Source organism: Eubalaena glacialis, chromosome 7, assembly GCF_028564815.1.
Source record: "Eubalaena glacialis isolate mEubGla1 chromosome 7, mEubGla1.1.hap2.+ XY, whole genome shotgun sequence".
NCBI lineage: Eukaryota > Metazoa > Chordata > Mammalia > Artiodactyla > Balaenidae > Eubalaena > Eubalaena glacialis.
The window spans coordinates 35,403,867-35,431,151 of record NC_083722.1 but is presented as its reverse complement, the minus strand read 5'-3'; the positions used below and the strand labels follow the sequence as shown (position 1 = coordinate 35,431,151).

The 27,285-nt window shown below is 48.8% G+C and overlaps 1 protein-coding gene across 3 annotated transcripts in view; it reads left to right on the top strand.

The window, feature by feature from the left end:
* Positions 1–27,285, top strand: part of DAAM2 (dishevelled associated activator of morphogenesis 2) — a 112,297-nt gene that overhangs the window by 57,796 nt on the left and 27,216 nt on the right. For all 3 annotated transcript variants that reach the window (XM_061196262.1, XM_061196263.1, XM_061196264.1), the window contains 9 exons: positions 7,567–7,792; positions 13,520–13,609; positions 16,730–16,804; positions 17,241–17,335; positions 19,898–20,231; positions 21,430–21,540; positions 22,734–22,837; positions 24,266–24,332; positions 25,374–25,491. In XM_061196262.1, the coding sequence (XP_061052245.1) occupies positions 7,625–7,792; positions 13,520–13,609; positions 16,730–16,804; positions 17,241–17,335; positions 19,898–20,231; positions 21,430–21,540; positions 22,734–22,837; positions 24,266–24,332; positions 25,374–25,491 (1,162 nt within the window). In that variant the 5' untranslated portion in view covers positions 7,567–7,624. The remainder of the gene's footprint in view (positions 1–7,566; positions 7,793–13,519; positions 13,610–16,729; positions 16,805–17,240; positions 17,336–19,897; positions 20,232–21,429; positions 21,541–22,733; positions 22,838–24,265; positions 24,333–25,373; positions 25,492–27,285) is intronic.

The window sequence follows — 27,285 nt, the reverse complement described above, 5'->3', positions numbered from 1 at the left end:
CCATTCCCAGACCCAGGCCCCGGGGGACCTGGTTGGGAGAAGAGGGCAAAGGAGCAGGCTCCCCAGGGTGCCTGAGCTCTGCCGTCAAGTCAAGGTACTTGGATACCCTGTTGATTCGCTTTTCATACTAGTGTAGCCACAAATTAACAGGATGCTGGCCTCATGCACTCTGTGCTGTTTCTCCCTCCGTGCCTTTGCTTATGCTGTTGCCTTGCCTGGAATGCCTTTTCCCACCGCTTGCACCCTTCCTTAACTCTCTTATCTCTTTCAAGACTAGGGGGCACGGGTTCGATCCCTGGTCAGGGAACTACGTTCCCACAAGCTGCGGCCAAAAGAAGAAAAAAAAAGAAAGAAAAAAATTAAAAAAAAAAAAAAGAATTCCCTGGCAGTCCAGTGGTTAGGACTCTGTGCTCTCACTGCCGAGGGCCTGGGTTCAATCCCTGGTCAGGGAACTAAGATCCCACAAGCCGTGCGGCGCAGCCAAAAAAACCAAAACCAAAAACAAAAAAAAACCTTTTCAATATCACCTTCTCCTGGAAGCTTTCCCTGACTTCTACTTGACCCCCTGGTCCAGGTCCCCTTTCTGGTCCAGGTCCCCTTTCTCAGTCTCTCTCACCCCATCCTTCTGGATGGTCACTGCCTTGACTCCCTCGGCTCCCCCGCTAGAAGGGGACCTGCTCCAGGAAAGGGACTAGGCCTTGTTTACTCCTGTGTCTTCACCACCCAGGTCAGTGTCCAGCACACGGTCTAGAAGCTGGTTAAAAGCGTGTATGTTCAAGGGTGACACCGCTGTCCTCAGAATCCAGCCCCTCACCCACAGGATGTGGTTGTTAGGCAAGCTGCCTGATCTTTGGGAGGCTTAAGGATCAGTAAGAAGGCATAGTCTTGCTATTGGAGGGTTGGGGGCAATAAATGAGATAAAGCACAAAATTGTCAGCTCAGGGCCTGGCTCCTAGTTGGCACTTGAGAAGTGGCCAAGGAGAGATGCAACAGCATATCCTTGCCCTGTTACCCCCACGTATGGAGCTCAGGAGAGGGGATAGGAAAAGGCAACTTGAATATCCCAAAGTCACAGCATCAATCCCAAGAGCTAAAGGAAGGGTTTATGAGTCAGCTTTGGTTCTGTGCCAAAAGCACTGAACTTGGAGTCAGAATATTTCGTTGCAGTTCCAGCTGTGTCCCTTAGCTGCTGGGTGTCATTGATAAGCCGTGTAACAGCTGCTGAAGCCTCAATCTCAACATCTGTAAGGGGGGATAATAGTAATAACCACCTCACGGGGTCACTGTGAAGCTGAAATGAGATTGCGGAGCTGTGAAAACACCTGGCCCAGCCCATAGGAAATGCTCAATCATGAATTATTGAGTCTGGATCTAAAGAACACTTGAGAAAGCTCTGAGCAGATCTCAGATCAGGTATTCCTTGGACACATGCCCTATGGCTTAGTGTTTTGTAGCTTTAGAGTCAAACAGTCATGTGTTTGAATCCTAGCTATGCCATCACTAGCTGTGTGTCTTTAGGCAAGTTACTTAACGTCTCTGAACCACAGGTTTTTTTTTTTTTCTTTAAATAACTTCTTTAAAACGGTGCCATCCATCTCACAGAATGAGAGGTAGCTAGAGCCCAGTGTCTGGCAAATACCAAAGCCTCAAGTACTAATATTGTTCTGCTTTAACTTAAGACTTAGGAGTAAGCATTAATGATACGGGGATTTTGAAGCTTTAATTAATGTAAATAAAAACTGGTCTGTCGAGGAGCGGGGGCCAGGGTTTGGGGTTAAGGGTTAAGATTCTCATCTTTGCAAACCAAATGGGAGTTCTGGACTCAAGTAATAGGAAGTGCTTCCTGGCTTGGGGTGGAATGTGGGAGGAGCGCCCAGTGTAGGCTGAGGACAGCCCCTGAGGGGATCTTTGGGAAGGAGATTGAGCCAGGCAATGTGGACGGTTAGACCTGAAGGGGCCCTCGGAGGTCTTCAGTTGAACCCTGTCAGAGAGGTAACTGAGGCCCAGAGAGGATGGCATTGTGGCCCCCGACCCACAGCTGCCTCGTGACTAGCCCTGTCCCCTGAGTTAAGGAGCTATGTTTTCTTCACAGTGTGGAAGGATGCGACCGTGATGAGGTGAAGTCTGGCCGGACCCAGAGGACTGGAGACCCCGAGAGAGTTACAGGAGGGCTTATGGGTGGTGACCGGATAGTTTGGCGTCATGGGCCATTTGGTCTGGGTTTAGGGACTGATAGTCCTGGGAAGACCTTGTCCCCACGGGGAGAAGGGAAGGGGGCAGGCAGACAGGAAATGGAGGGCTTGGAGCTATTGGTGTTGGGGAAGTTTCCATGGAGAGAAAGGTGGGTGGTGGTGGTAGGGGGGTGGGATCAATTTCTCAGGCCCAAGTTCAAGTCCACTGGCTTTTGTTCTGTTGTTGCTTCCTGTTTTTCCATGTTGCTTCTCAATTCTCCTTTGATGGGGAGACCCTCCATGGCTCCTCTTTGTAAAAGGATTTTGCAGAAATGAATCGCTCTGGCCACCTCCACATTTCCACTCCCTGCCCAGAGTCAATGACAATGGTTTACTTTTCCAACTAGAGGTAGCTCAGAGCCTGAGGAAAAACCCTGATCCTCTGGTTCAGACGTCCCAGTTACCAAAGACAAAGATGGGTGGCTTCTTAAATCTGGCTGAGCAAGTTCCTACAATGCCAGGACTTGGTGGCCCCGTCTGTGCCCAGAGAAGGGCTCACGGTTCAGGCTCTGGGCAGGGCAAGTCTCACCTTGCCGGTGATCGTAATAATGAAGCCACAGTAGCAGTGCTGGCCTTCTTTATTGAATGCCTGCGGTGCTCCTGGCATTTTACTTACGTTATATCGTTTATTCTTCACCAAAACCCAATGAGGAAAATGCCATTGTTACCTTGGTGTCACAGATAAGGAACCTGGGGTTCTCAGAGGTTAAGACCTCCTGCTCAGGGTTACCCAGATGGGAAGGCAAAGCCAGGAGTCAAATTCCAGTCCGTCTGACTTCAAAGCCTCTGCTGGAGTGAAGGAGGGTTAGAGCAGGGGTGGGAGAGAAATCGGGGCGGTGGGAGATGGAGATAGTTCCTCCCAGTGGAGGAGAAGCAGGCGGCTTTTGGGATCTCCATACCGTCTCCTGGTCTACAGGGAACCTTGTTTATTGGAGCTATTTCTTTTTTTTTTTAAACATTTCTTTTTTTTTTTTTTAATACTATTTTGTTTTTTATTTTTTGGCCGTACCATGTGGCTTGCGGGATCTTAGTTCCCCAACCAGGGATCGAACCCGGGGCCTGGCAGTGAAAGTGCTGAGTCCTAACCACTGGACCACCAGGGAATTTCCTGGAGCTGTTTCTAAACTGAGCTGTAGAGTCCGGTCTTCTCTGGTGGGGGAAGGCTGCAGGGGGGCTGGGGCAAGATGGGGACAAGGGGCATTAACATGGGAGGAGGAGCTCTGGTGAGGGTAGTGACCAGACCACAGCCTGAACGCTGGAGTCCTGGGTTTCAACCCCAGCTCTGTCCCCATAGCTGTGTGACCTCAGATAAGACGTTTCCTCCTTGGACCTCAATTTTCAGATCTCTACTGTGAAGCTAGATGCTTTCCAGCTGAGGGCCTGGGGTTTTAGCCTTGGATCTTCAGAAGGGGCCCCAAGAAAGGGAGGAAGGGACAGGCTGAAGAGGGGTTCCTGGGGAGGAGGGCATCCTCAGGAACATAAACGCGCTGAGGAGGTGTGAGCAGGCCGCCCTTAAAAGGGCAAGAAAGCGGCGCTCCCGGGGCGGGGGCCGAAGGGGGTGCAGTTAGGGCCCTTCTCTGTGCGGATGGCACTTCCTGTTTGGAGGGTCTGTGTCTACTTCTTCCTTCTTCCCTCCTCCTGAGGCCACTCCACCTCATTTCTTGTACTCAGGGGAGACCTTAAAAATATTTAAAGACAGTTATGGCCTGGCACCAACCAATCAGAGCAGTCAGAGCTGTGAACAGCTAGTGTAAGACTAACGGAGTAGGCCAGCTATATGCCAGCCCCCGGCCCCCGCCCTGACTGCCCTTGGGAAAGCCTGGCTCAGGGGCTGAAGGCAAAGAAGGACAAGGAGGGAGAGTGAGGGAGCTAGAAGTCGAGGAAGGGAAGGCAGAAGAGAGTTCGCAGGTCCTCCCAGACGTCAGCCCATCCCCCCTCAGAGCCCCGTCATGCCGTCCACCCAGCCTCACCATGCCTGCCCTCCCATGCTTGTGCCCTCAACAAAGCAGTCTTGCCCGCCAGCTGCAGCTGCATTTTGGAGGCTGATGAAACCAAGGGGACCTCGTCCGGACTCTGCATCATCATCCTAAACTGACGATGGGCAGAGGACCCAGGGGAGTCCACCCCTATCTACCTACAGAATTAGTGCTTTACTGAGCCTGACAGTGGGATGCCAGGGTTTTGTCCCACCCACTCTTGCCCATTGGCTATGAAGTCCCCTGGAGAGCTTTAATGTCTCCCTTCCTCCCTGATTCCTCAGCCACCAGCCTATTGCAGGCCTTTGTCAACATAAACCAGGATTCTGCACTAGTCTGCCGGCTGCTTCCTCTACCCCCAGCCTCGAGACTGTCCCCTTGTTCCATTCAAGGGTTCCTGATAGCTTAACTACTAGGAATCAGAGATTTTAATCAATACTTCTCTACTGATTGATAAAGACCCCTCTTCTCCTTTTCCATGAGCACAGGTTGTTTGCCAATTGACCAAAAAATATTTACTGAGCACCCACTAAGCACAAGGCATTTTATTAGCCATAAAGGGGAGAGATGTCAAAGAAGCAGGAGGCATGGCCCCTGCCCTCAAGGAGCCTTCACTGTAGCTGTGGAGAGGCAATACGTAAACCCAGAAAAGATGACCAATAATACAAGGCAACCTTGGATAGTGTGTTATTTTAGGTATTCCTGGGTCTATTAAAAAAGTCTTTTTTTTAATTGAAGTACAGTTGATTTACAATGGGCTGTTAGTTTCAGGTGTACAGCAAAGTGATTCAGTTACACATACATATATAGCTATTTTTTTTCAGATTCTTTTCCCTTATAGGTTATTACAAAATGTTGTATATAGTTCCCTGTGCTCTACAATCTGTCCTTGTTGGTTATCTATTTTATATATAGTAGTGTGTATACGTTAATCCCAAACTCCTAATTTAATAGATAGATAGATAGATAAAGGGAAGGAAGGATCAAATCCCTTTGCATGAATAACCTGAGGTTTGTATATATTGTAGAAAAGATGTATAATTCTTGGATTGTATAGGGCAATATTTCTTAAAATATCTTTTGTAGAAGATAATTCTGTAGAAAATTTTTTGAAAGTTCTGTGTTCAGATACATTTAGTAAATGCTAGCAAACATTTTTTAAAAAGTGTCACAAAGTTTATAAAGAAAGAAAAAGTGGAGCCAGTAAAAAACTCTTGAGTGATGATTAAAATGCATCATGTCTTATATGAGAGGCCAGCTCAGACAGCTAATTTATTAGCTAGATTGTTAGGGCTTAGGAAATAAAACAGTGTTCTCCTTGAGTAACCTTGGGTTCACTAGGAACAAGTTACGCCACATTTATCTTTTTTTTGATAAGGTTCTAGAACTTGGTTCAAGGGAATGCCTTGGATTTGGCGTATTTGGAGGTCCACAAGGACTTAGGAAACAATCTCCTGGGGTGTCTTTAAGAAATGAGGGTTAGATAAGCGCATGGGTTCATGGGTTCAGAGCTGATTGAAGGACTATCCCCTGAGACTGTTAATGACTACTTCTTTGGCATTCCCAGACAAGGTGGCTACGTCATCTGGGCCTGTCGCTATCCTTGCTGTGGTCAAGATTTTTAGCAACAGTGTAAGTAAAGACCATGGAGACATTTTGATCATTCTGTTAATGACCCAAATCTAGGAGAAACAGCTAAGAATCATAACTCAAAAATACCTTGACCCCTTTGGGTGTATTACCCCAAAGCACTGAAAGCAGGGACACAATAAGATAGTTGTACACATTCATAGTGGCATCATTCACAATAGCCAAAAGGAGGATGCAACCCAAGTGCCTGTCAAGAGAGGAATGGATAAACCAAGTGTGGTATATGCATACAGTGGAATATTATTCAGCCTTAAAAAGACAGGATATTCTGCTACCACAAGTATGAACCTTGAGGACATGATGCCAAGTGAAATAAGCCAGGATAAATGCTGTAGGATTCTACTCACAGGAGGTACTTAGAGTAGACAAATTCACAGGGACAGAAAGTAGAATGGTGGTTGCCAGGGGCTGGGGGGAGAGGGAAATGGGAAATTATTGTTTAGTGAGTACAGAGTTTCTGTTTTACAAGATGGAAAAAAATTCGGGAAATGGATGGTGGTGATGGTTGCATAACAATGTGAATGTATTTAGTGCCACTGAACTATACACATAAAAATGGTAAAATGGTAAATTTTATGTTCTATGTATTTTGCCACAATTAAAAAAAATCTTGACCCTAAACCTGTGATGTAATATTCAATAAGGATAAAGGCAGAATCTTATTTATATTCAAAAAATTAGGATATATTAATATGAGGAGAATATGGCTGGGCAGCAGGGTGGTGGATAAGCAAGGGTCTCTCTAGTGAACCTACCCAGATCCGAAACCATGTTTAGGAACCATTGGTCAAGGATCATTTGGCCCTTTCAGGAAGCCCATGTGCAGATAATTGGGCTTAACCTACCTGGTAGCTGTGTGACATCAATGACTAGGGCCAGTGTTCAGCCTCATGCTGGTCACCATAGAACTAGGCTCTCCCAGTGGCAAAGACTTAACCCTTTCTGTTCCAACAACCACCCAACTGTTGGGTGGCCCTCAATTCTGATCTCTGGCCATAGTGGTGTCCTCTGTTCTTGGTCAGTATGGAAAGCAGATTTGACCAGATTCCCTTCACTCTTGGCTGAACACCATTCCAATGATCAGCCCCATTTCCTTACTGAGGGTTCACTCTGATGGCTCCCCCAGCTCACCCCTCCTTCTGGATGGGTGGGTGAACCCACGCCCTGTTGATATTTCACATTCATCCAAACATGCCTGGCTGCAACAGACTGGGCAGAAAGCTGTGCAAGCCTTCCATCCTCTGCTCCCATGGAGGCCCCCACTCCAGGAGCCATGCCATGTGATTAGCTCGGTGTCTCCCCTGCCAGCCGACTTCAGCCCTTCCCTCGCTATTGGATGACACCTTTAAAGCAGGTATCCCCAGACGCTGGAGTGAATCAAGCGAGTAAGGGATCCCTGCTGGAAACTGGTCTGCAGGGGACCAGAGGACAGGGAACAGGATTCCCGTCTGTACAGTCAGAGAGAGGGTAGGCTGAGTGCCAGCTCTGACCTCCTGGAAGTCACATGCTGTGACGACAGCCCTCCTGTCTTCTCTAGGGGCACAGAGGGAGAATCTGAAAGTGTTCATGGCTGTGGGAGAAGGAAGGGGCTTGGCTGTTGGGTTGAAGGCTCCTGACAGCTGGGCAACGAAGTCATGGTGGCAGAGTGGCCACATCCCTGTTCACCTGGCTGCCGTGCCTGACCACTCTGTGCTTTCTGTTCTACCCAGATCACCATGAGGACCTAGGGCATCTGCCTGCGGACCGTCCCCCCAGCTGGCAGTGACCATGGCCCCCCGCAAGAGGAGCCGCCATGGCCTGGGCTTCCTGTGCTGCTTTGGGGGCAGCGACCTCCCTGAGATCAACCTCCGGGACAGCCACCCCCTGCAGTACATGGAGTTCTCAAGTCCTATCCCCAACCCAGAGGAGCTGAACGTCCGCTTTGCAGAGCTGGTGGTGAGTGAGGGGGTGGGAAGGGAGGGGGGTTGGCAATGGGGAGGGCCACGGCTAGAGCAGGCAGAGCCAGACAGAGGGCAAGGGCCCATGTGCTGGCATCTTCACCTACTGAAACTCTGCTTGGGGCTGAGGTGAGCCCCGAGGACATTTCAGCTATGGGGGAGAAACAGAGTCACTCACTGGGGTGGGCACCATGAAAGGTGGACCTCCGTCGTATCTCCACTGGATTTCAGACCTCGCGGGGTAGCAGCAGGCTCCCATGAGAGGAGCAGGTCCACGCCTTTGTGATATCAGGCAGTGAGGGGCCTCAGAGAACATTAGAGCACTTGGCACTCTTCTTCTCTCTGCAGAAGAGAAATCCAGGAATTTCCCTGGGATCCTTTTATCTCAAGCACAGAAAGAAGAGACAGGGTGGAATTCTGTAGGCGGACACTGGGTACCTCAGAACAGGGAATGATTTTCTTCTTTTCATTGAAGTATAGTTGATCTACAATGTTGTGTTAATTTCTGCTATACAGCTAAGTGATTCAGTCATACATATGTATACATTTTTTATATTCTTTTCCATTATGGTTTGTCATAGGATATTGAATATGGTTCTCTGTGCTATACAGTAGGACCTTGTTGTCTATCCATTCCATACATAATAGCTTACATCTGCTCATCCCCACCTCCCACTCCATCCCTCCCCCAACCCCCTCCCCCTTGGCAACCACAAGTCTCAGAACAGGGGATGATTAACTAGAAACAAGAAGGTAGAGATGCCTGTATCCCACCTGGAACGTGGGTAGGGTCTGGGATGATGACATCCCATGTCTAGCCTGGGGAAGACAGAAGCTCTATCATTTATACTGGTAGCAGCTCTTCCTGACCCTTTGTGATACCCATTCAGACCACAGCAGCACCCTGTGTGACATGTCGTACTCTGACCACAAAGAGACAGAACAGGAAAGAAGCATGATTCCTCTCTTGGGAGGTCTGATGGTGAGACAAAGCCTGCACACCAAAGAAAGTCCCAGATTGGGGAGCAGGACCCCTGCCCAAGACTTGGGCCTGAACCCTGGCAGAGAGCAGTAAGCACAACGTCATCTACCATTAGTTCTTGGTCACTCATTCTCATGGCTGGCCTGTAGAGAAACAAGGCAGTGTGATTGGGAACGGGGTTTCATACTTGGATTCGGTCATGGATGTATCTGATTGAGGCGATCCAGCTCTTCAAATCACAGGACCACTGTAAGATGGGACCATGCACGTGATGAGAAAAAGTGATCCACCTTCCTCATCATATCAGCTTCAGGAAAACTCATTGTCGTGATTCATGCCTTTCCTCACGGTGGGGGCCGGAGGTGGGAGAGAGCAAAGCCTTTGCTAGCGTAGAATAGCGTTAGCTATTCTATAATAGGCTGATCCGTGTTAGTCCTGCAAGATCTGTTTTTTATGCAGAATACTGCTGACGCCAAATATGTGGGTTTTCCCACACCAAGCAGTTCTCCAGTTTTATACAGACATCAACTGGGCATCCTACGATTTAACTCAATTCTGACATTTACTACCCAGAGTTAGCGCAGACCCCTCAGGTTAAGGGCTCAGATCCATGAGACAGCCCCCAACTTCAGACGCCAACCACAGGTGGTGGGTCCCAGCTTCCCCACACTTCTGTCCAATGTGGCTACAAATCGGGGGTTCCCACCATCCCCTCCTCAGGTTTGATAATTTGCTGGAACCGCTCGCTCACAGAACTCAGGGAAACACTTTATTTACTATTACCAGTTTATTATAAAGGATATTCTAAAGAATACATGTGAACAGCCAGATGAAGGTGTACGTAGGGTTAGACCCAGAAGGGTAAGGCTCCTGTCCTGAGCACAGGAGTCTTCCCCTGTGGAGTTTGGGCTTCCCCACCCTAGCAGCCCATGGATGCATCCACCCAGCTGGAAGCTCTCTGAGCCTTGCTATATAGGGGCTTTTATGGCAGTTTTGACATGATAGATTTTCAACTTGATCTGTAGCCCTTCTCTCCCCAGAGTTTGGGAAGTGAGGCTGAATGTTCTAGGCTTCTAATCAAGGCCTGATCCTTCTGGCGACCAACCTCCACCTCGAAGCTATCTAGGGTCCACCAAGAGTCACTTCCCTAGGAGAAAAGAGGCTCCTATCACCCAGGAAATTCCAAGGGATTTAGGAGCTCTGTGTCAGGAACAAAAGATATTCCTATCACTTCTATCATTCATGAAATTCCAAGGGATTTAAGAGCTCTAGGATAGGAGCTGGGAATGAAGATGAAAAATATATTTCTTACATCATCCCAGGCAGGGACATCTTCTTGAGCAGAGCACATGAGTTTTGAAAGAAGGACATGTCGAGGGGTGTTCCTTCCTTTGGCCCTTTTAGTCACCAAGTATTTATTGAGCATTTTAAGTGGTAGGGTTTTTTTTTTTTTTTTTTATAAGGTACTTTGGCAAAAAAGGATGAGTCAGACCCGTCTTGCCTGCAGGAAGACTAGCGTGAGGTATTGATCAAACAAATGAAAAACAGTTCTTGAGAGACTGCTGTGTGCTGGGCCCCGTGGGGCTGCCAGGGATTTAGTGACGAACCAATAGGGGCAGCTCCTGCCCCCAAGAGCATGAAGCCGAACGGGAAGGCCCATCTTGAACAGTAGTGATAATGTGGTGGGTGTCTTGAAAGGAAATGTTTGGGGAGCTGTGGGAGTGTCTAGCAGGGAGCCGCCTTCTAGACCGGGGGTCATGGTGGCTCCCCTGAAGCAGTGACACTTCCATTGAGATCTGAAAGCAGAGCGATGGTTAGATAAGTGAATGGAGGTGCAGAATAGGGCCACGGAGTCCCCCGCAGAAAGCACCAGATGTGTGAGAGTCTCAAGTCAGGAAAGAGCTGGGTCCTTTTGGGGGGAACACCATCACGATGAGAATAACCAAGGATTTTGGATTCGATCCTAAGGGTGATAGAAAGCCACCGAAGAGGTTAAGCAGGGGTTTGAGGTGATCCAATCTACTTTCCTAAAATAAAGTAGGGTCCCTCCATCCAGGGTACCCTGTTGAAGAAGGGTTCTGTGTAGACCATTGGGAGGCTCTTGGTGCACTCCGAGCTGGGGAGGATGGTGGCTTGGACTAAAGTGTTAGCAGTGAGAATGGGGAGAAGTGGACAGATTCAAGAGCTACTGAGAAGGAAGTATAATAGGATTTGTTGGGGTTGGTGAGTGAGCAGGAACCAGGAACACCAGGTTTCTTATGTGAGGTTGTGGGTGGATGGTGGGACCCTGTACAGGACAGGATGTGCCAGTGGAGACTCAGACTCAGGGGACTGGGATGATGAACACAGTTTCCATATGTTCTCCGTGCATCAGTTTCCTCACCTGTAAAATGGGCTGTTGCAAGTTTAATGAGTAAAGCTTAAGCACTGAGAACAGTGCCTGGCACATCCTGACACTACATGAGTGTGGGAGGTACCTGAGGGTCACCAAAGTTGATCAGTATAGGAGGCACCTGGGTGCCAGGATCGGGAGCTCAGGACACTGGTGGGCTGGAGGTACAGGTTTGAGAGAGTTTAGGATCGTCACTGAGTCCTTGAGAATGGCTGCAAAGGCTTCACCCGGGGAAGCATAGAGGGAGGGGAGGAGAGGACCCAGGATGGTGCCCTTTGGGACTTCAACGTTGGATGGTAGGAGAGAGGAGGAGAAGTCGGGGGTCCCAAGAGGAACATAGAGTGAAGCAGGAGGGACTGCCCAAGAGTGTGGTTGTCCAGGAAACCAGGGAAGAGAGACTCAGTAAGGAGTGGATGGTCCGCAGAGTCCTGGGCTACCTGGGCTGAGCCAAATCGCCAAGAAAGGTCCTTCGATTTAGTGACAGAGACCACTGGTGAGAAAAGACAAGTGTGTACGTAGCCATAACTGCTCTGGAGTTCAGGAAGGGAGAGGTGTTCTTACCTGGGAGGGGCTGTGGAAGGCTTGCGGGAAGATGCTCACTTTGAGCTCGGGAATTAGACCAGGGTCCACAGGACGGGTGGGCCAGGAGGGCAGGCCGGGTGGAACTAACTGCATAAGCAAAAGTAGAAGAGATGAAGTTTGTGCTGGGCAGTGTCAGGTGCACAGAACTCTATCTTTTTCTTTTATTTCTGATTCTGACCATGGAAAGGAAATGCTTCAGAAACCTTGAGCAGGGTCTGGGGACGTTCCTGGGATATGAAGAGAGTGGTTCTAGGGAAGAACCTTCCTTTAGCATTAGATCTGCTGGAGTCTTTAGTTCGAAAGGCAGGTGACCCGACGGGCATAGTTTCAAGTTCTCTTTGAATGTGCCGTTGAGGATGGCAGCCACCGGTCACGTGGGGCTGCTGACACTTGAAACGTGGCTGGTCTGAAACCAGCATGAGCTGTAATGGGAAATCCACAGCAGATTTTGTTGACTTAGTTTGAAAAAAAGAATGTAAAATACCTCATTGATCTTTTTTTTTTTTTTTACATTGATTATATTTTGAAATGACCATATTTTAGATATTTTGGGTTAAATACAGTGTATTATTAAAATTAAGTTCAACTATTCCTTCTTAATTTTTTAATGTGACCAGAACCTTTTTTTAAATACATGTGTCTCACATTATATTCCTATTGGACAGTTCTGATCTATGTGAAGGAAAGTCTAAAATGTTCTCGTTGAATAAAAGTAAAGGACAAACAGTATAGATATTGATATTTAAGACCCTTGTACCTTCTTAGATATTACTTTCACTATCACTTTAGAAAATATAAAGGTTAGTAATACTATGCTTTTTTTTGTCTTAATGTAAGTTTTGCTTTTATTTTTTTAAAAAACCTTACAAGAATTGAGCTGAAAAGCACATTATGTTCCCATGACCCATTAACTATTTTTTTTGATGAGCCCCTGCATAACTCATGAATCACAGGAGAAGAATTTTCAATAAGAGAACTTTTTTAGGGGCCATTCAGCGCAGCCAAACCTATAAAGTCATCCCAAACTACCTATAGAGTTACCCTAAATTTGATGACGTCAGAAACTGCCCAGTCCTGCTCCTGGGGAAGCGTGGGCCAGCTGCTGGAGCCCAGCCTGCGTGTGCACAGCCTTGTCTTGGTGGTGGTGCAGCCGGAGGGCTGTCCCTGGCAGGCACACCTCCGTGGGCAGCAGACCTCCCGCGGCATGGCGTGCCCTTGTTGCCAAGAGAGTTGCTCAGCTCATCATCTTTACCAGGTCTCCTGAGTTGTGCTGGGACCCATGCTGAGGTTGGGGGAGCCAGAGACTTTCTGGGGGAGACACTCAAAGGGCACAGAGACTTGAAGGGTGAGGGCAAAAACTGGATCAGTAGACTGATTTCTTTCTTTGTCGAGCCGTGATTTGTGGTGTTGACAAGCTTAAGAAGGACAAGGAAGGAAGACAGGAAACTCCAGGCAAGAGGACCAGGAGCTAGCAAAGCAATGAAGGAGATGGGCAGGGAACAGGGGGCCTGGATAGGAGGAGCCAGGGACGGGGACAGGAAGTGAAAGATGCTTGGATAGAAGCTCAAGGGCTTGCTGCAAGGAGATGGGAGGATGGGGCTGAACTTCTAGAAGAAGAATTGCCCTATCATATCTTTGATGCTCTTTGGAGGAAGACAGCAGGCTGAGGGCTTTGAGGGAATTCGAGGGAACTGTAATTTCCTGTAGGGCTGAATATTCTAAGGTCAACCGTGTCTGGGTTTCAGACGTATTTCTTGTTGTCTTTGCAGGATGAATTGGATCTCACCGACAAAAACCGGGAGGCTGTGTTTGCACTGCCACCTGAGAAGAAATGGCAGATCTACTGCAGCAAGAAGAAGGTGCCCTCTCTGATTCCCTTCTGCTGTCACTCAGGGTCCACAGCACGGGCAGCCCTTGCCTCCATGCTTGCTCATTCATTTAACCAGTATTTATTGTACACCTGTCCTGTTCTAGGTGTTGGAGGAGTGGCAGTGAATAAATCAGGACAAAAATAATCCCTGCTGTCATGGAGCTTACACTCAGGGACATAGGATTCTGTTTTTCAAAAATCCTGTAAGCAGGTGACCACTGGGTTCCAGGAGTGGTGCTGGGTAAGGGAGCTGTACGATAACGGGTCTAGGGAATTCCCTGGTGGTCCAGTGGTTAGGACTCCGTGCTTTCACTGCCGTGGGCCTGGGTTCGATCCCTGGTCAGGGAACTAAGATCCCACAAGCTGCGCGGCCAAAAAAAAAAGTCTAGATTCCTTTCTTGTTCCTGTGCGTATGCGGGGAGGGTGTGCACCCTGGGCCATACCTGGGGGCAGCTCTGTTGGAAGAACTCCATTTGGGGAAAGTGAGTGGTCTCTTCTGGATCTTTAGCCCCCCCCCCGCCCCATCCCAGGCTGTGTCCCTGTCCCAGGGCAGCATGCACATCAGGGACACACACTGGTCTCCACTCTCCCCACCCTTTCCTCCTCTCCTTCATTAAAAGATGTCAGTCCCCTGATTGTGGTCCTCCCTAGAAGGATGTGCCAGGCCGCAGTCAGGGCTTAATTGGGTTTTATCTCCTCCCCTCTGCTTTCCCAGCGGCTGTGCTTTCTGCTGTCTTCCTCCATCTCTATGTCTCTTTCCTTCATCTCTTTCTCTCGACGTCTCTCTTGCCTCCTTTCTATTTGAGCCTGTTTCTTTCACTCTATTTTTCTTTTCTTGGCCCACCTTCCTCCCCACCCCTCCACCCTCTCGTTTCTCAGGCTTGCAGCTTGTTCGCTTGACCTCAAGAGTGTATAGCTGTTTGGGAGCTAGGACCTGGTTCTTCCTGCACCTGAGGCTCAGAAGTCTCCCTCCTGGGAGAAGACGGGCAGGTCTGGGATGGTTTGGGGCTGTTTCTCCTTCGTGCTCCTTAAAGCCCATTCCTGGCTCTTTTATAATTCTTCTCGCTCAGGATATGTGTTCCATCCCGGGCTCCATACTGGGCCAGACCGAGCTTTTAAAATTGGTCACTATTCTAGAGTTGGAAGGAACTGAGGAGCAACCCAATCTAGTCTTTCATTCTACATAGGAGGCAAGGAAGGCCTAGAGAGGCCTTCACCCAAAGTCACCAGCCAGATGGCAAGTGCTGCAACGATGCTGGAATGCAGGCCTGCCAGAGTCTGAGAACCTGCACGCACTGCAAGCCACTGTCTAGTACACTCAATGTGCATGTATTAAGCACCTGCAGAATACTGTGCTCTGTGTTTAGGAATCTCATTGTGAGGAAAGCAGGTCTTTAAAAAGCTCAAGTCATGGAAGGGAGGGAGGGAGGGAGGAGAAAATTAATTTCAGGAGTAACTCATCCTATCTCGTGGTTCCACTTTCCAAACTGATTTACTCTGGAGGTCCCTGACGTTGATCCCTTATGCAGCTAAAAGAAAAAATGCACTAAAATGTAAGGACGTCTCTCACCACCTTCCAAACCAAGTTGTGTGTCATCTCCCCACACACTTTCACACTGCCCTCTCTTTCCACATGGTATGTCCTCTTGCCTCTAACACCCTCCCCCTTTCTTAGCTTCAGTAATCTTGAGTAACTCAGCCCAGTCCTCTCAGACCCCCTACCCCAGCCCCCGCCATGAGCCTTCTGTGTTAGATGCCCCCCACCCTGGGTTTCCATGGCCCACAAATGGACAGTCCTACCATAGAGCACCGGTCACCCTGCCTCTGGCACAAGACAGACTACTACGTGGATGACTTTTTGTTCAGTACTTTCAGGGTTCAGTGCAGTGATTGGCATGTAGTAGGTGCTCATTAAAGGCATATGAAATGGCTAAATGGGGAGCCAGTGAAGGCAGGAAAGTATGTGTTTCATGATACGTTCGTTTGTGTTCTGTGATCTCCTCTCTAAGGCGGAAGCTAGAATTTGGGGACTTCGGTCATATATATCCACATGAAGTCACAAAGACCCGATCAAGGCAGGTTTCTCACTAATCTAAAATTTGGATTTTAAGAAACAAAATCATGAAGCCAGAGTGGATGAGGCTGAGGGATGCAGGGCAAAGTCCAGGCCAGCTGGCAGGCAGGTGGTTCATCAGGAAGGTTCTGGAGGAAGTAAATGTTCATGCTAATTTGAAAGCAGGAAATTGGCAGAAAGCAGATGAGAGGGAACATCCAAATGAAACAGGGACAGGGGCAGGAAGAAGGAGGGTGTGTGTAATGCCCAGAAGCAGATCCACTGGCCGGAGGAGAGGACTGGATTTTCAGTCAGCATCAATGCTTGTCCAGCTCCCCTCATTCCTGCCCACACTTGGGGAGGACTTGAGGCTTTCCCTTGGGGCCTGAGGGCCAGGTCTCATCTGGGCTCTGCCTCCCAGCTGCACAGACCCTTCCTCTTTCCAAACCCAGGGCCTTGGGAGTGTCTCTTTCCCTCCTTTTTTAAAGTTACAGTTTACTGAGTACCTACTATGTGCCAGGCGCTGCACCAAATGCTTTATGTCAATCAGTGCTTCCCAAACTGTCTGAGAGAAAGACCAAGTTTTTAAAGGTCCAAACTGTCACCGACCAATACTTTTGTAAAATACGATGAGAATGATATTATCAGAAAAAAATAAAATTTGAAAAAGGAGATGTACAAAATATAAGCACACATTTTCATTAGATTCAACAGACTTAAAATTGTATTTTATTAAATAGAGTCAGAACAAATATAACAGGGGAAAAAAAAGAATTTATTTTTAATTGTATATATTGTTTGAAAGTGTATACACCTGCGTGGTTTCTGCCCACGTCACTGGCTGGTCCTGAGGTTGGATGTTCACGATCTGCCTTTTGCCAAGGAAGAAATGGAAGCCTGGGGAGATTTTGTAACTTCCTCAAAGTCACCCCATCTAGGCTGGGCTAGGAGATGAATCTGAATGCTGACCTGGGACGAAGCTCAGGATCTCAGACTGTGGGCCTGTCTTGCTGGGGGCGGCGGGGGGTGTCCATCCAGTCCTTCATCTTGTTCCAGGAACAGGAGGATCCCAACAAGCTGGCGACCAGCTGGCCTGACTATTACATCGACCGCATCAACTCCATGGCCGCGGTGAGCCTCGCCCCTGTCCTGCCCCGGCCCTGCCTGGAAAGGCTCTGGGGAGAGTGGTCATCATCTTCCCCTGCACCCCACAGCCACCCTCTCTGGGGATCAGCAGCTTTCCAGTTATTCTCAAGATTTTATCCTCATCCCTCCCTCCCCTGTGTGACTGTAGAGCCCCCCAAACCATTGAAACATTTATTATGTATACATCACACAGCCTTGGGAAATAGTCTGGGCTGATCATTCTCCCCATTTTACAGATGAGGAAAGTGAAGCCTGGGAATGGCTCTTCTCAGAGTCTGTCACTCTGTCTTAGTAAACCGTTCCCCGAGGCCTCACCATTCCTGATGCGAGGGCGGCCCCTGGGTCACACTCGGGCTGGGAGTGGCAGGGAGCTGGGAGACAGGCAGCCCAGCGTGACCTCTGCCCCCTTCTCCGACCTCAGATGCAGAGTCTGTACGCGTTTGATGAGGAGGAGACGGAGATGAGGAACCAAGTCGTGGAAGACCTGAAGACGGCCCTCCGGACACAGCCCATGAGGTGATGTCCCCTTCCCTCACTTGCTTCCACGTCCCCTCACCCAGCGGTCCCCTCAGCTTCCCGAAGCTTCAGGCAGAGCTCCGCTCCTATCCCAGTCCCCTTGGCCAAGTCCACTCTCCAGCATCCCCTAGAGCTCGCTTTACCTCCTTTCACATCCGGGCTCCCACTCCCCCTCTGTGAGGAGCTGGGATGCTGCCAGAGGATGGGCATGTTGGGGAGGGGAGATGAACATGGGAAGATGAGATCAACCTCAGATCCTGAAGAGAAACCGAAGGCAGGTACTTGTTTTATTGGGAAAACAGAACAGGATGGGGCGGGGGGTGGGCATACGGACAGGTACACAAGAAAGAGCTGCGCACATGAGGGTCCCCGCGCCAGAGGGGTGAGTGTGGGTGAGAAATACTCCAGCCACTAGGGGGCGATGTGGTGTCTCTGGATGAGATTTCTCCATCTAGAGTGGGAGCAGGCAAGGAAGGGGGGGATGGGTGTCTCAAGGGCTGTAAAGAGCCTCTCCCCACGTCCCAGGCCACATTGTGAAAGGGCCCAAGAGATCCACAGGCTCCTCTTGTGTCTGGCAACTCATTCTGGCTTGTGGGAGCCAACTCTTAAAATTTTCAGCAGTTTTGCAAGCTGGTTGTTAAACATAGCTATGATGAAAATGTAAATTACATCAACTCATGATTAAATAAATGCTATCAAAAACAAAGGTAATTAAGTGCTTGAAACTTATCACTCCTTAATTACCTGATGATTTGACTACATTTTACTGTCATGTATGCTCTTTCCTGTTACGTGTGCTCAGTGAGTTTACACCCGCTGTGTGTGCCTGGTGGGAATACGTAAACGGTGCATCTCTTCCCAGCTCCACGTTCAATGACACACATTGATACTTTGAAATCAGCTATGCTGGCGGTATTTATACCATGGAAATTGGCAAACACCACAATCAGGCCTTCTTCTTTTCTTTCTCTAGAGCTCCAGTTGTTACCAGCACACTGATCTTCCTGTGTGTGTGTGTGTGCGTGCGTGCGTGCGCACGTGCACGTGTGTGGTCTAGGTTGACCCAGGAGCCTGGAAATAGCCTCAAGGAGAACGGGAGCCCCCTAATCCCTGCTTGTTGCTCAGGCGGGGTGGGGCGGGGGTCTGTATGGGCAGGGGATGCAGGAAGGATGAGGAAGTCAGGAAGTAGAAGGGCTGAGGGGAGGGTGCCGGCTTCATCTCCCACTTCCATTTATTTTTTTTTCCCATAATAAAATTCTGATTACAAAAGTCACAGGCAGTCATGGTGGACGTTTTGTGGAATACATAAAAGTGTAAAATAGAAAATAAATAATACTTATTTTTAACAATTTAAGAGTACATTCTATTTTTCTAGGCGTATTTCTATAATCATGTAGAAATACAAATGCACTGGGGATCAAATGTACTAATTATACGTAGTGCTTTCCTCACCTTCATTTATGACATTTCCTCAGATCATTAATTGTTGTTCTACTGAATCAAGGGTTTTAAGCCTCTGTGTGTGTGTGTGTATGTATGTGTATGTGTGTATGTATGTATGTATGTGTGTGTGTGTGCCATGGATGACTTTGCCACCCACATGAAACCTATTGACTGCTTATCAGAGTGATGTTTTTAAATAGTAAAATAGATAGAAATAGATAAAGTTAAAAATGAACCAATTAAATTGAAATACAGTTACCAAATTTTAAACATTTGTGAGATAGCAATAAATGTACTTCTTTATGCCTTAAATAATAAGAACTAGCAACCACCATCATTTTGAAGCCCTGATGAGTGGAAATGATATTTTGAGATACCTGTAACAACTATAAGTAGAGATGAAAATAGCTGTGATTTCTTTGTGTGACAAAGTCACAGATTTTGCTAATGCCACTATAGTTTATTGCCTACATTCATCATTGAAGGAAATGCTAAATTTCAGGTAGAGGTTACCAAAAATAAAAGTGTAATTTTCTTTTCCCATCCAAGTTCATGGACCCCTGAATGGTAGCCATAGACCCCTTAGGGGGGAACACAGATTCCAGGCTAAGAACCCCTGAACTAAAGGGTTTTTAATGTTTTTTGCTAACATTCAAGATAACTCAGGTGTTTTCTTAGGGATCCCTTGAAGAGTGCCTTCCCCAGCCTTGATCCCTTGATGCAGTGACTCTGATGGCTCCCATGTCTGCAAGTCCTCCTTGTTGTCTGACTGTAATTCTCTTAATTCCCATCCTCGTTGGTGATGAGTCTTCAGGTTTAACAGCCATGATAATTATCCTAATAATTATCATGATCATCTCTTTCACATATACACCTTCATAGCTGTGTAACCCACAGTCAATGACGTGCAAACGCATGGTATTTAAAATGCAAATAAGATCTGAGTCTTGTGAGATGATAGGATTTTAGCGCTTTAGATAAACTTTACAAGTGAACCAAGTGGCTACTGTCGGTGGGACACAGCGGTACCCAGGTAAGGGGGTAGCTGTTTGCAAAATGCATACAGGATAATATGCAACTGCAGGATACCTGTTTTGCTGATGGCTCTGGTCTGGGCAGGTTTGTGACCCGCTTCATCGAGCTGGAGGGCTTGACCTGTCTGCTGAACTTCCTCCGGAGCATGGACCACGCCACCTGTGAAAGCCGCATCCACACCTCCCTCATCGGCTGCATCAAAGCTCTGATGAACAACTCCCAGGGGCGGGCACATGTGCTGGCACAGCCCGAGGCCATCAGCACCATCGCACAGAGCCTGCGCACGGAGAACAGCAAGACCAAAGTGGCCGTGCTGGAGATCCTGGGCGCCGTGTGCCTGGTGCCTGGCGGCCACAAGAAGGTGCTGCAGGCCATGCTACACTACCAGGTGTACGCAGCCGAGCGGACGCGCTTCCAGGTGCGGGGCTGGTGGAGGGCTTATATAAAGAGAGCTGAGGAGCCTTAAGAGAGGGGCAGTTTGGCTGGGAAAATGGACTCCTCACTAGACCATGGGTTCCCTGAGACTGGAATATTGGTCTGCTTCATTTTTGTGGCTCAGTATCTCTGAGCCCAGCGCCTGGCTCATAAAGGGGCTCAGTCAAGAAATATTGAATCGAATGCCATTGCTGGAATGGAGACTTTAGGCCCTATGCCTGGGCCAGTGCCTACTGTAGGGACACTGGGACCAGTCCTGGGAACTCAGGCCATGCTATTCTCTTTTCTTCTCCCTGACCTGCTCCAGGTAAAGAGATAGACAATAACTATAGTGTCTTGGTACTAAGTCTTAATAGATGCGAACTGTTATCACAAACATGATGGTTTATCCACCACTATAGACTATATGTTTATTCTGTCATCAAACATTTTAAAGCACCTACTCTGTTCAGAAAGTGACCCCTGACCCTTTGCAGAAGATGCAAAGGAGATAAAAGGTAATGTCCATGCTACCAAGGAGCTGGGCAGCAAATACAGTTACTCTTGGTATCCTCGGGGGATTGGTCCCAGGACCCTCATGGATACCAAAATCTGTGGATACTTAAATGTCTTATATAAAATAGTGTAGTATTTGCATATAACCTATGCACATCCTTCTGTATACTTTAAATCATCTCGATTACTTATAGGACCTAATATAATGTAAATGCTCTGTAAATAACTGTAAATACAATATAAATGCTATGTAAACAGTTACTGGTGTTCAGCAAACTCAAATTTTGGTTTTTGGAACTTTCTGAAATTAAAAAAAAATATATTTTTTCAACCTGGCATTGGTTGAATCTGCACATATGGGAGCCGCAGATATGGAGGGCTGAGGAGCCGTAAACAGCTGTAAAGTGCTAAAGCATCTTTTCAGCATCGCCCAGCAAAATAAAGCAAGTCCCCAAGGCTGAGTGGACAGGACAATAAGGTAGGACTGGGGCTGAGATGTAGAGAGGCAAAGGATGCTTCCTGGAAAAGGTGAGCTTTAGGGAAGGTCCAAGATGAGTTGGGTAGATTGGGTAGAGAGAACAGATGGGGCATTCTGGGCGATTGGAATGGCAGGAGCAAAGGCACAGAGGCTGGACTCATAGGATCCTGAGCCTTCCTCTCTTTTTCCATCCTGCCTTTCCATCCAGACACTGCTGAATGAGCTGGACCGAAGTCTGGGCCGATACCGAGATGAAGTGAATCTGAAAACAGCCATCATGTCCTTTATCAACGCTGTCCTCAATGCTGGCGCTGGAGAGGTGAGACATCTTCTCTGTGCCCTTGCTGGGCCCTGGCTTTCCGGACCGGGGGAAGAGGGCGTGAGTGCTGCCTGGGGAAGCGGCAGAGGGTCGGTGTGGCTGACACTACCATCATTGTCCTCAGATTATCTGTATCACCTCTTGCCTCCTTCACTTGGGGCCAAGAAAGCACAGCTTGTCATAAACCTCTCTGTCATGAGGGGTTCCTGGGGAGCTTCCTGCCTAGGTCGCATCATCCATTATGTGTGTCATGGACAAACCCCAAGCTTGTCTGGCTGATGATTGTTTAGGATGGTGGGGGATCATTTATGGGAGGAGGGCAAGTGTTGGCCCTGCCTTCTAGAGCTTTCTAAAGACCTGCTTCTGGACTGATTTCTGGGGTGGCTGATCATGCTCTTCTAGCACCTTCTGTTAGGAGGTGTGACTTCTGATTTTCCTTCTTTTGGGGTCAGAATGGGATTCCCAGACGGTAAAAATAGCAACAGTCGAAGAAGAACTTGAAGAGCAGGTGAACTCCCCCAATTCTAAGGCAATCAGATGCCCCAGCCAAGGTCAGCTTGTTGAAGGTCAAAAGGGGCAATTTAATGATCTCTGCTTTTCCCTCTTTTCTGCCAGCATACTTTTTTTTGCATCCTGACCTGATGACCTGAGTTAGGTGGGGTGGATTGGGGGAATTACCTGTCCCTAAGATGCTGATGTCACCTGAGTCAGTACTAGCTATTTATGCCAACATCTGTTCTGGTTAGTTGCTAACTATACCTCATCAAGCAGTTCTTATGAATATCATTCCTGTAGGTAAGTAATATCATGCCCATTTAACTGATGAGGAAACTAAGACTTTTGCAAAAGTCACAAAACCGGTAAGTGACAGAGCAGGGATTGGAACCAAGAAATGTCTGGTTCCAAAGTGTGTGCTCTGTATCACTCTTCAACACTGCTCTCTGAGGCCAAAAACTTAGAGAAAACTGGTGAAGGACTTAAAGGAAGTGAGGCAGGAGAGCTAAAGGGAGTAAATAACAAGGTCAGAGGATGTCTCCTCCCACCCTTTCTTGCAACTCTGGGACTCGAAGCAGTTCTCATGAGTTTGCTGCAGGGGATGTGGTGGGACTGGAGTGGCAATGAGGGGGCCACTGGGGACTCCTGTGGAAATCGAGACCAGCCAGTGAGTCTGGTCCTCCCTTGGTGACCCCCAGGATAATCTGGAGTTCCGTCTACATCTACGGTACGAGTTCCTGATGCTGGGGATACAGCCTGTGATTGACAAACTCCGGCAGCACGAGAATGCCATCCTGGACAAGTAAGGCCCAAGTCACCCGTCCCCATGCAAACCTGCGGCGACAGCGCCTCGGTGGGGGATGGTCAGGACTCCTGTAGAGGTTTCTGTTCCCCTGGAGACCGCCTGCCGCACCCAGCGTCGATTCAGAAGCAGCTCCGGGGGGCGGGAGGTGGGCAGCTCCCCACCTTCTCGTCCCACATCACCTATGCCCCTGCCCGTCCTCTTTGCTGACCTCCTGTCTGACCTCTGATGTTATAGGCAGGTGGACCCAGTAGTCCTCCGCTGTGGCAGTACTGCCCGCTGGGGGGGAATTTGGAACCATGTAGGGGTGTTCTTTGGTTTTCAAACTGGCCGGTGGGGGGCACCACTGGCATGGGTTGTAGGGAGCCAGGAATGTTAAACGTCCTGCAGCGCCCCGCTGCTCAGCCAAGAAATGCTCCCCACCAAGGTGCAAGCAAGCCATCAAGGCCTTTGTTGACCAAAGGGCACAGTGAAGCTCCTGTGCATCACTAGTGAGCCTCTCTGGTTCCACCTCACTCGCACAGGCTATTTTATTACGTTAGGTCTTAAGGGAGAGAGAATGGGTCCTTTTGTGGTGGTGTGGAGGAGTGGATGGGGTAGAAGATGAGAGATTGGCTTTGAGTGGGGACATGGGACAGTACTGTTTGCAGGGCAGGAATAGAGATGCCACACATAGAGAACGGACATGCAGGCACAGGGGAGGAAGGGGAGGGTGAGACAAATTGGGAGATTGCGTTTGACATATATGCACTATCATGTGTAAAATAGAGAGCTAGTGGGAACCTGCTGTATAGCACAGGGAGCTCAGCTCGGTGCTCTGTGGTGACCTAGATGGGTGGGATGGGGGACGGGGAGGGAGGGAGGTCCAAGAGGGAGGGGGTATATATATATATATTCACTGATTCACTTTGTTGTACAGCAGAAACTAACACAACATTGTAAAGCAATTATACTCCAATAATAAAAAAAAATGAACACTGGGGAAGGTAGATATAGGGCAGTGGTCCTTGACTGCAGGTGCCAGGGGACATCCAGCAGCTCCTGGAGACATTTGTGGTTGTCACAAAGTGGGGGATTCTGCTGGCATCTGGTGGGTAGAGGTCAAGGATGCTGGTGCACATCTTGGAACTCACACACCCACCTCCCAAAGCCAGGGATGACCCGGCCCCAAATGTCAGTAGTTCCGAACTTGTGAAAGCCCAATGGAAGGTGATAGGACCCTCGGTTGGCCTCCCCGCGGGATGGGCGTGGGATTCTATAAAGGAGAGTGTTTACATACAGGCAGCTGGCTTCTTTCTGGCTTTGCCTTGGCCTCACCTGAATGAAGCCTTCAGAGTGAGTCAGTGGGGGGCTTGGAAGGGCTGTAACCCTCGCCCAGGGCTGGCCTGGCGGTGATGTCTACTCCCTCTATCCCCCCGTCCTGTCTAGGCATTTGGACTTCTTCGAGATGGTCCGGAACGAGGATGACCTGGAGCTAGCCAGGAGGTTTGACATGGTGAGGAGCCTGCAAGGGTGGGGCGACTGCAGTGGGTCCCAGATGCCTTGCTGTGGTAGGTCCGGTGTTGGCTGGGTTCCCTGGTGGGTGCCCCCATGGCCAGGTCCTGCTTCTGGAGCCCTGGCAGTATGGTGGCTCTGCCAGGCCTCACCAGCAGACCCTAACCGGGGAGAGCATCTCCCACTGCAACCCCCAAAGGAAAGAGAGACAATTCTTACACATGGTTACTCTCAAATGCCTCCCCTGGGATGACTTTCTCCGTGTCTTCCAGTAATTTCCTGAGACACCTTTCCCCATCACTAACCTGATCATGCTTAGCAAACAACATCATTTCCATTTTAGCCTTGGTAACCCTGAAAATCCACACGTCTGCTGCTTAAATATTGTGTTATAAAATCCCTATCCACATGGAGACCTCCTTTGGGGTGGTGCTTCAGTAGCCAAGCACCATCCCTTTATATTCTAAAAGAAGCCCTGAATTTAAAGAGAAGGAAACTGATGTTAGCAGGGACGAGCAGCTTGCTGTTGTCACGCAGCGACAGAGTCGGTCTGGAATTTGCACCCGTGAACCTATGCCATGTGCTCCTTGAATCATCCAGGCCCCTGCTTCCTTCCCTTAGTTTGAATCAGTAGTTCTCAACCAGGGGAGATTTTACTTCCCTTGGGGACACCTGCAATGTTTAGAGACATTCTTAGCTGTCACAACAGGTGCGAGGAGGATCCCCTGACGTCTGGTAGCTATAGGGCCAGGATGCTGCTGAACAGCCCACAATGAACAGGACAGCCTCCCACAGCAAAGAATCATCCAGTCCAAGATGCCAGTGGTGCCGAGGTTGGGAAACCCTGGTTTATACAATTAGCACAGCTCTCTCCTCCTTTTCTCTGCCCGTCTCCTTTTTAAGCCTGGACCAGAGGCAGGAGAGGAATGCTTCTGCGGGACGGGGCTCAGTGGATGAAAGCAGGGTCTTCTCCCTCCCCATTCTCTTCCTCTGCTGCCTTCCCCTCCCCTCTCCCCATTCACTGTGCCCTCCACACCCTCAGGTCCACATCGACACCAAGAGTGCTTCCCAGATGTTTGAGCTGATCCACAGGAAGCTGAAGCACACAGAGGCCTACCCCTGCCTGCTGTCTGTCCTGCACCACTGCCTGCAGATACCCTGTGAGTAGCCCCCTCAGCCGGCCTGAGCCCCTGGCCCGGGACAGCTGGAGACAAGGTGTCAGAAGCTCCCGGGGTTGGGCAGTCTCCCCATGTCTCCCTCTGCACCCCAGTTCCCAGGAGGCCAGGCCATGGGACTCAGGCCCGTGCTCTTCCCTTCCTCCTGGGGGTCAGGACTTGCACTGTCCCCCAGCAGAGGAGTGGGGGACTCAGCGCTGAGCAATGCCAACGTCCCGGTCCAACACGCGGGAGCTTGATCCCTGAAGAATCCAACAGCTCTGACTGCCAGCTCGTGGCAAGGTTGTGATCATTCTTCTCAGGGCGTTCCAAAAAGAAGTTTTGTGCTTGCGGGGAGCAGCACGGCTGTGGAAAGAGCATGCCTTTTTTTTTTTTTTTCTTTAAGATTTTATCAACTCCTCTATCTAGCCCTTGCTGGCTCCCATCCTACCACCCTTGTTCCTAACTCACTTTACAAATACCAAATGTCAGTATCTATAGGAGCGGATGCTAAGCTCTTAGGATCCAGGTGTGCCCGGTGACTGAATAAATTATACATAATTACTAATAGCCACGCCAGCATGCAATTTGAAATGAGCTATAACTGCACCATTTGGTATTTAAGCTCTTCATAAAATAGAATATTTGGAAACTGACATGGCCCAACATAATGGTCAGCCTAGACAGACTCTCTTTAGTGGTGGTGATGTTGGTATTGGTAATCGAGGTGGTGGTGACAACTACGATTTATTGTTGCCAACTCTGGGCTGGGTGTGATGGGAGGTCTATTAAGGTAGTGTCTCTAAACCTCAGAATGGCTTAAGGAGTGTGTGTTATTATCTCCAGTTTACAGTGAATGAACCTGAGGCTCAGTGAGTCTGTACATATGAAGGAATTTTGTTTCTTTGGGGTCAGGGCTTTAGATGAAACACATTCTACTTCTGTGAACACAGGGCTTTACCCTGTGTTCCTGGTTGAAAGGTAAATGGAAAACGATGACCACGATAATGCAATGCATGTGTCAATGGAGTGATGGAAAGGAGGATAGACACAGTGACCTGGACCCGAAAGCTGCCAGCTCTCCAAAACTCAGTCTAGAAAGTCTTCATGGAAGACGTGGGAAATCTGACTTCTGCTCGCGTGACTTCCTGTGTTTAGTGCTCCAAGGGCATTGTGAATGGGTCCCTCTGTTCTGCCTCAAAATGGGGCTGTGCAGATGTGACCTTCCACTTTGTAGGCATTATGGTTTGCCTTTGAGGCCAGGATCATGCTGCTGGACCTCCCCTTGGTGGTCAGTAGAAACAAAGTACTTGGATCAAGAACCAAGGAAGAGGACCTTGTGGCCATCACATGAAAAGAAAGTCCATGTCCAGCCAGACTACGATTAGAGGGGATGCCCGTGGGGCCCTGTGCAGGCGCAACACACAATGCCTTTGCCTTCACAGTTCAGGGTCACCTTCACCACGAAATCTGCCAGGATTCCACAGCCACTTCTTCAGCCCATTCTGACCCCCTCTCAGTGTGCACCTGTAATGAGTTTCCGTTCATCTTCCTCTGTAGGACAATAGCATTGATAATCCTAAAACCTTTTCTTTTAAAAAAAATTTTCCCTGGACACTTCATTATTCAGCGCGTAATGTTTGGAGCAGATTTACTTTCTTAAATGTGCTTTTTTAAGATAATTGTAAAAAAGCAATTTGCATTCCCCAGGTATAGGATACTCAGGGTACCAACAGGGAAGAAGACGGCCAGAAAGCATTTCAGGGAATAGAGAAATATATCTACAGGGTTGACACATTC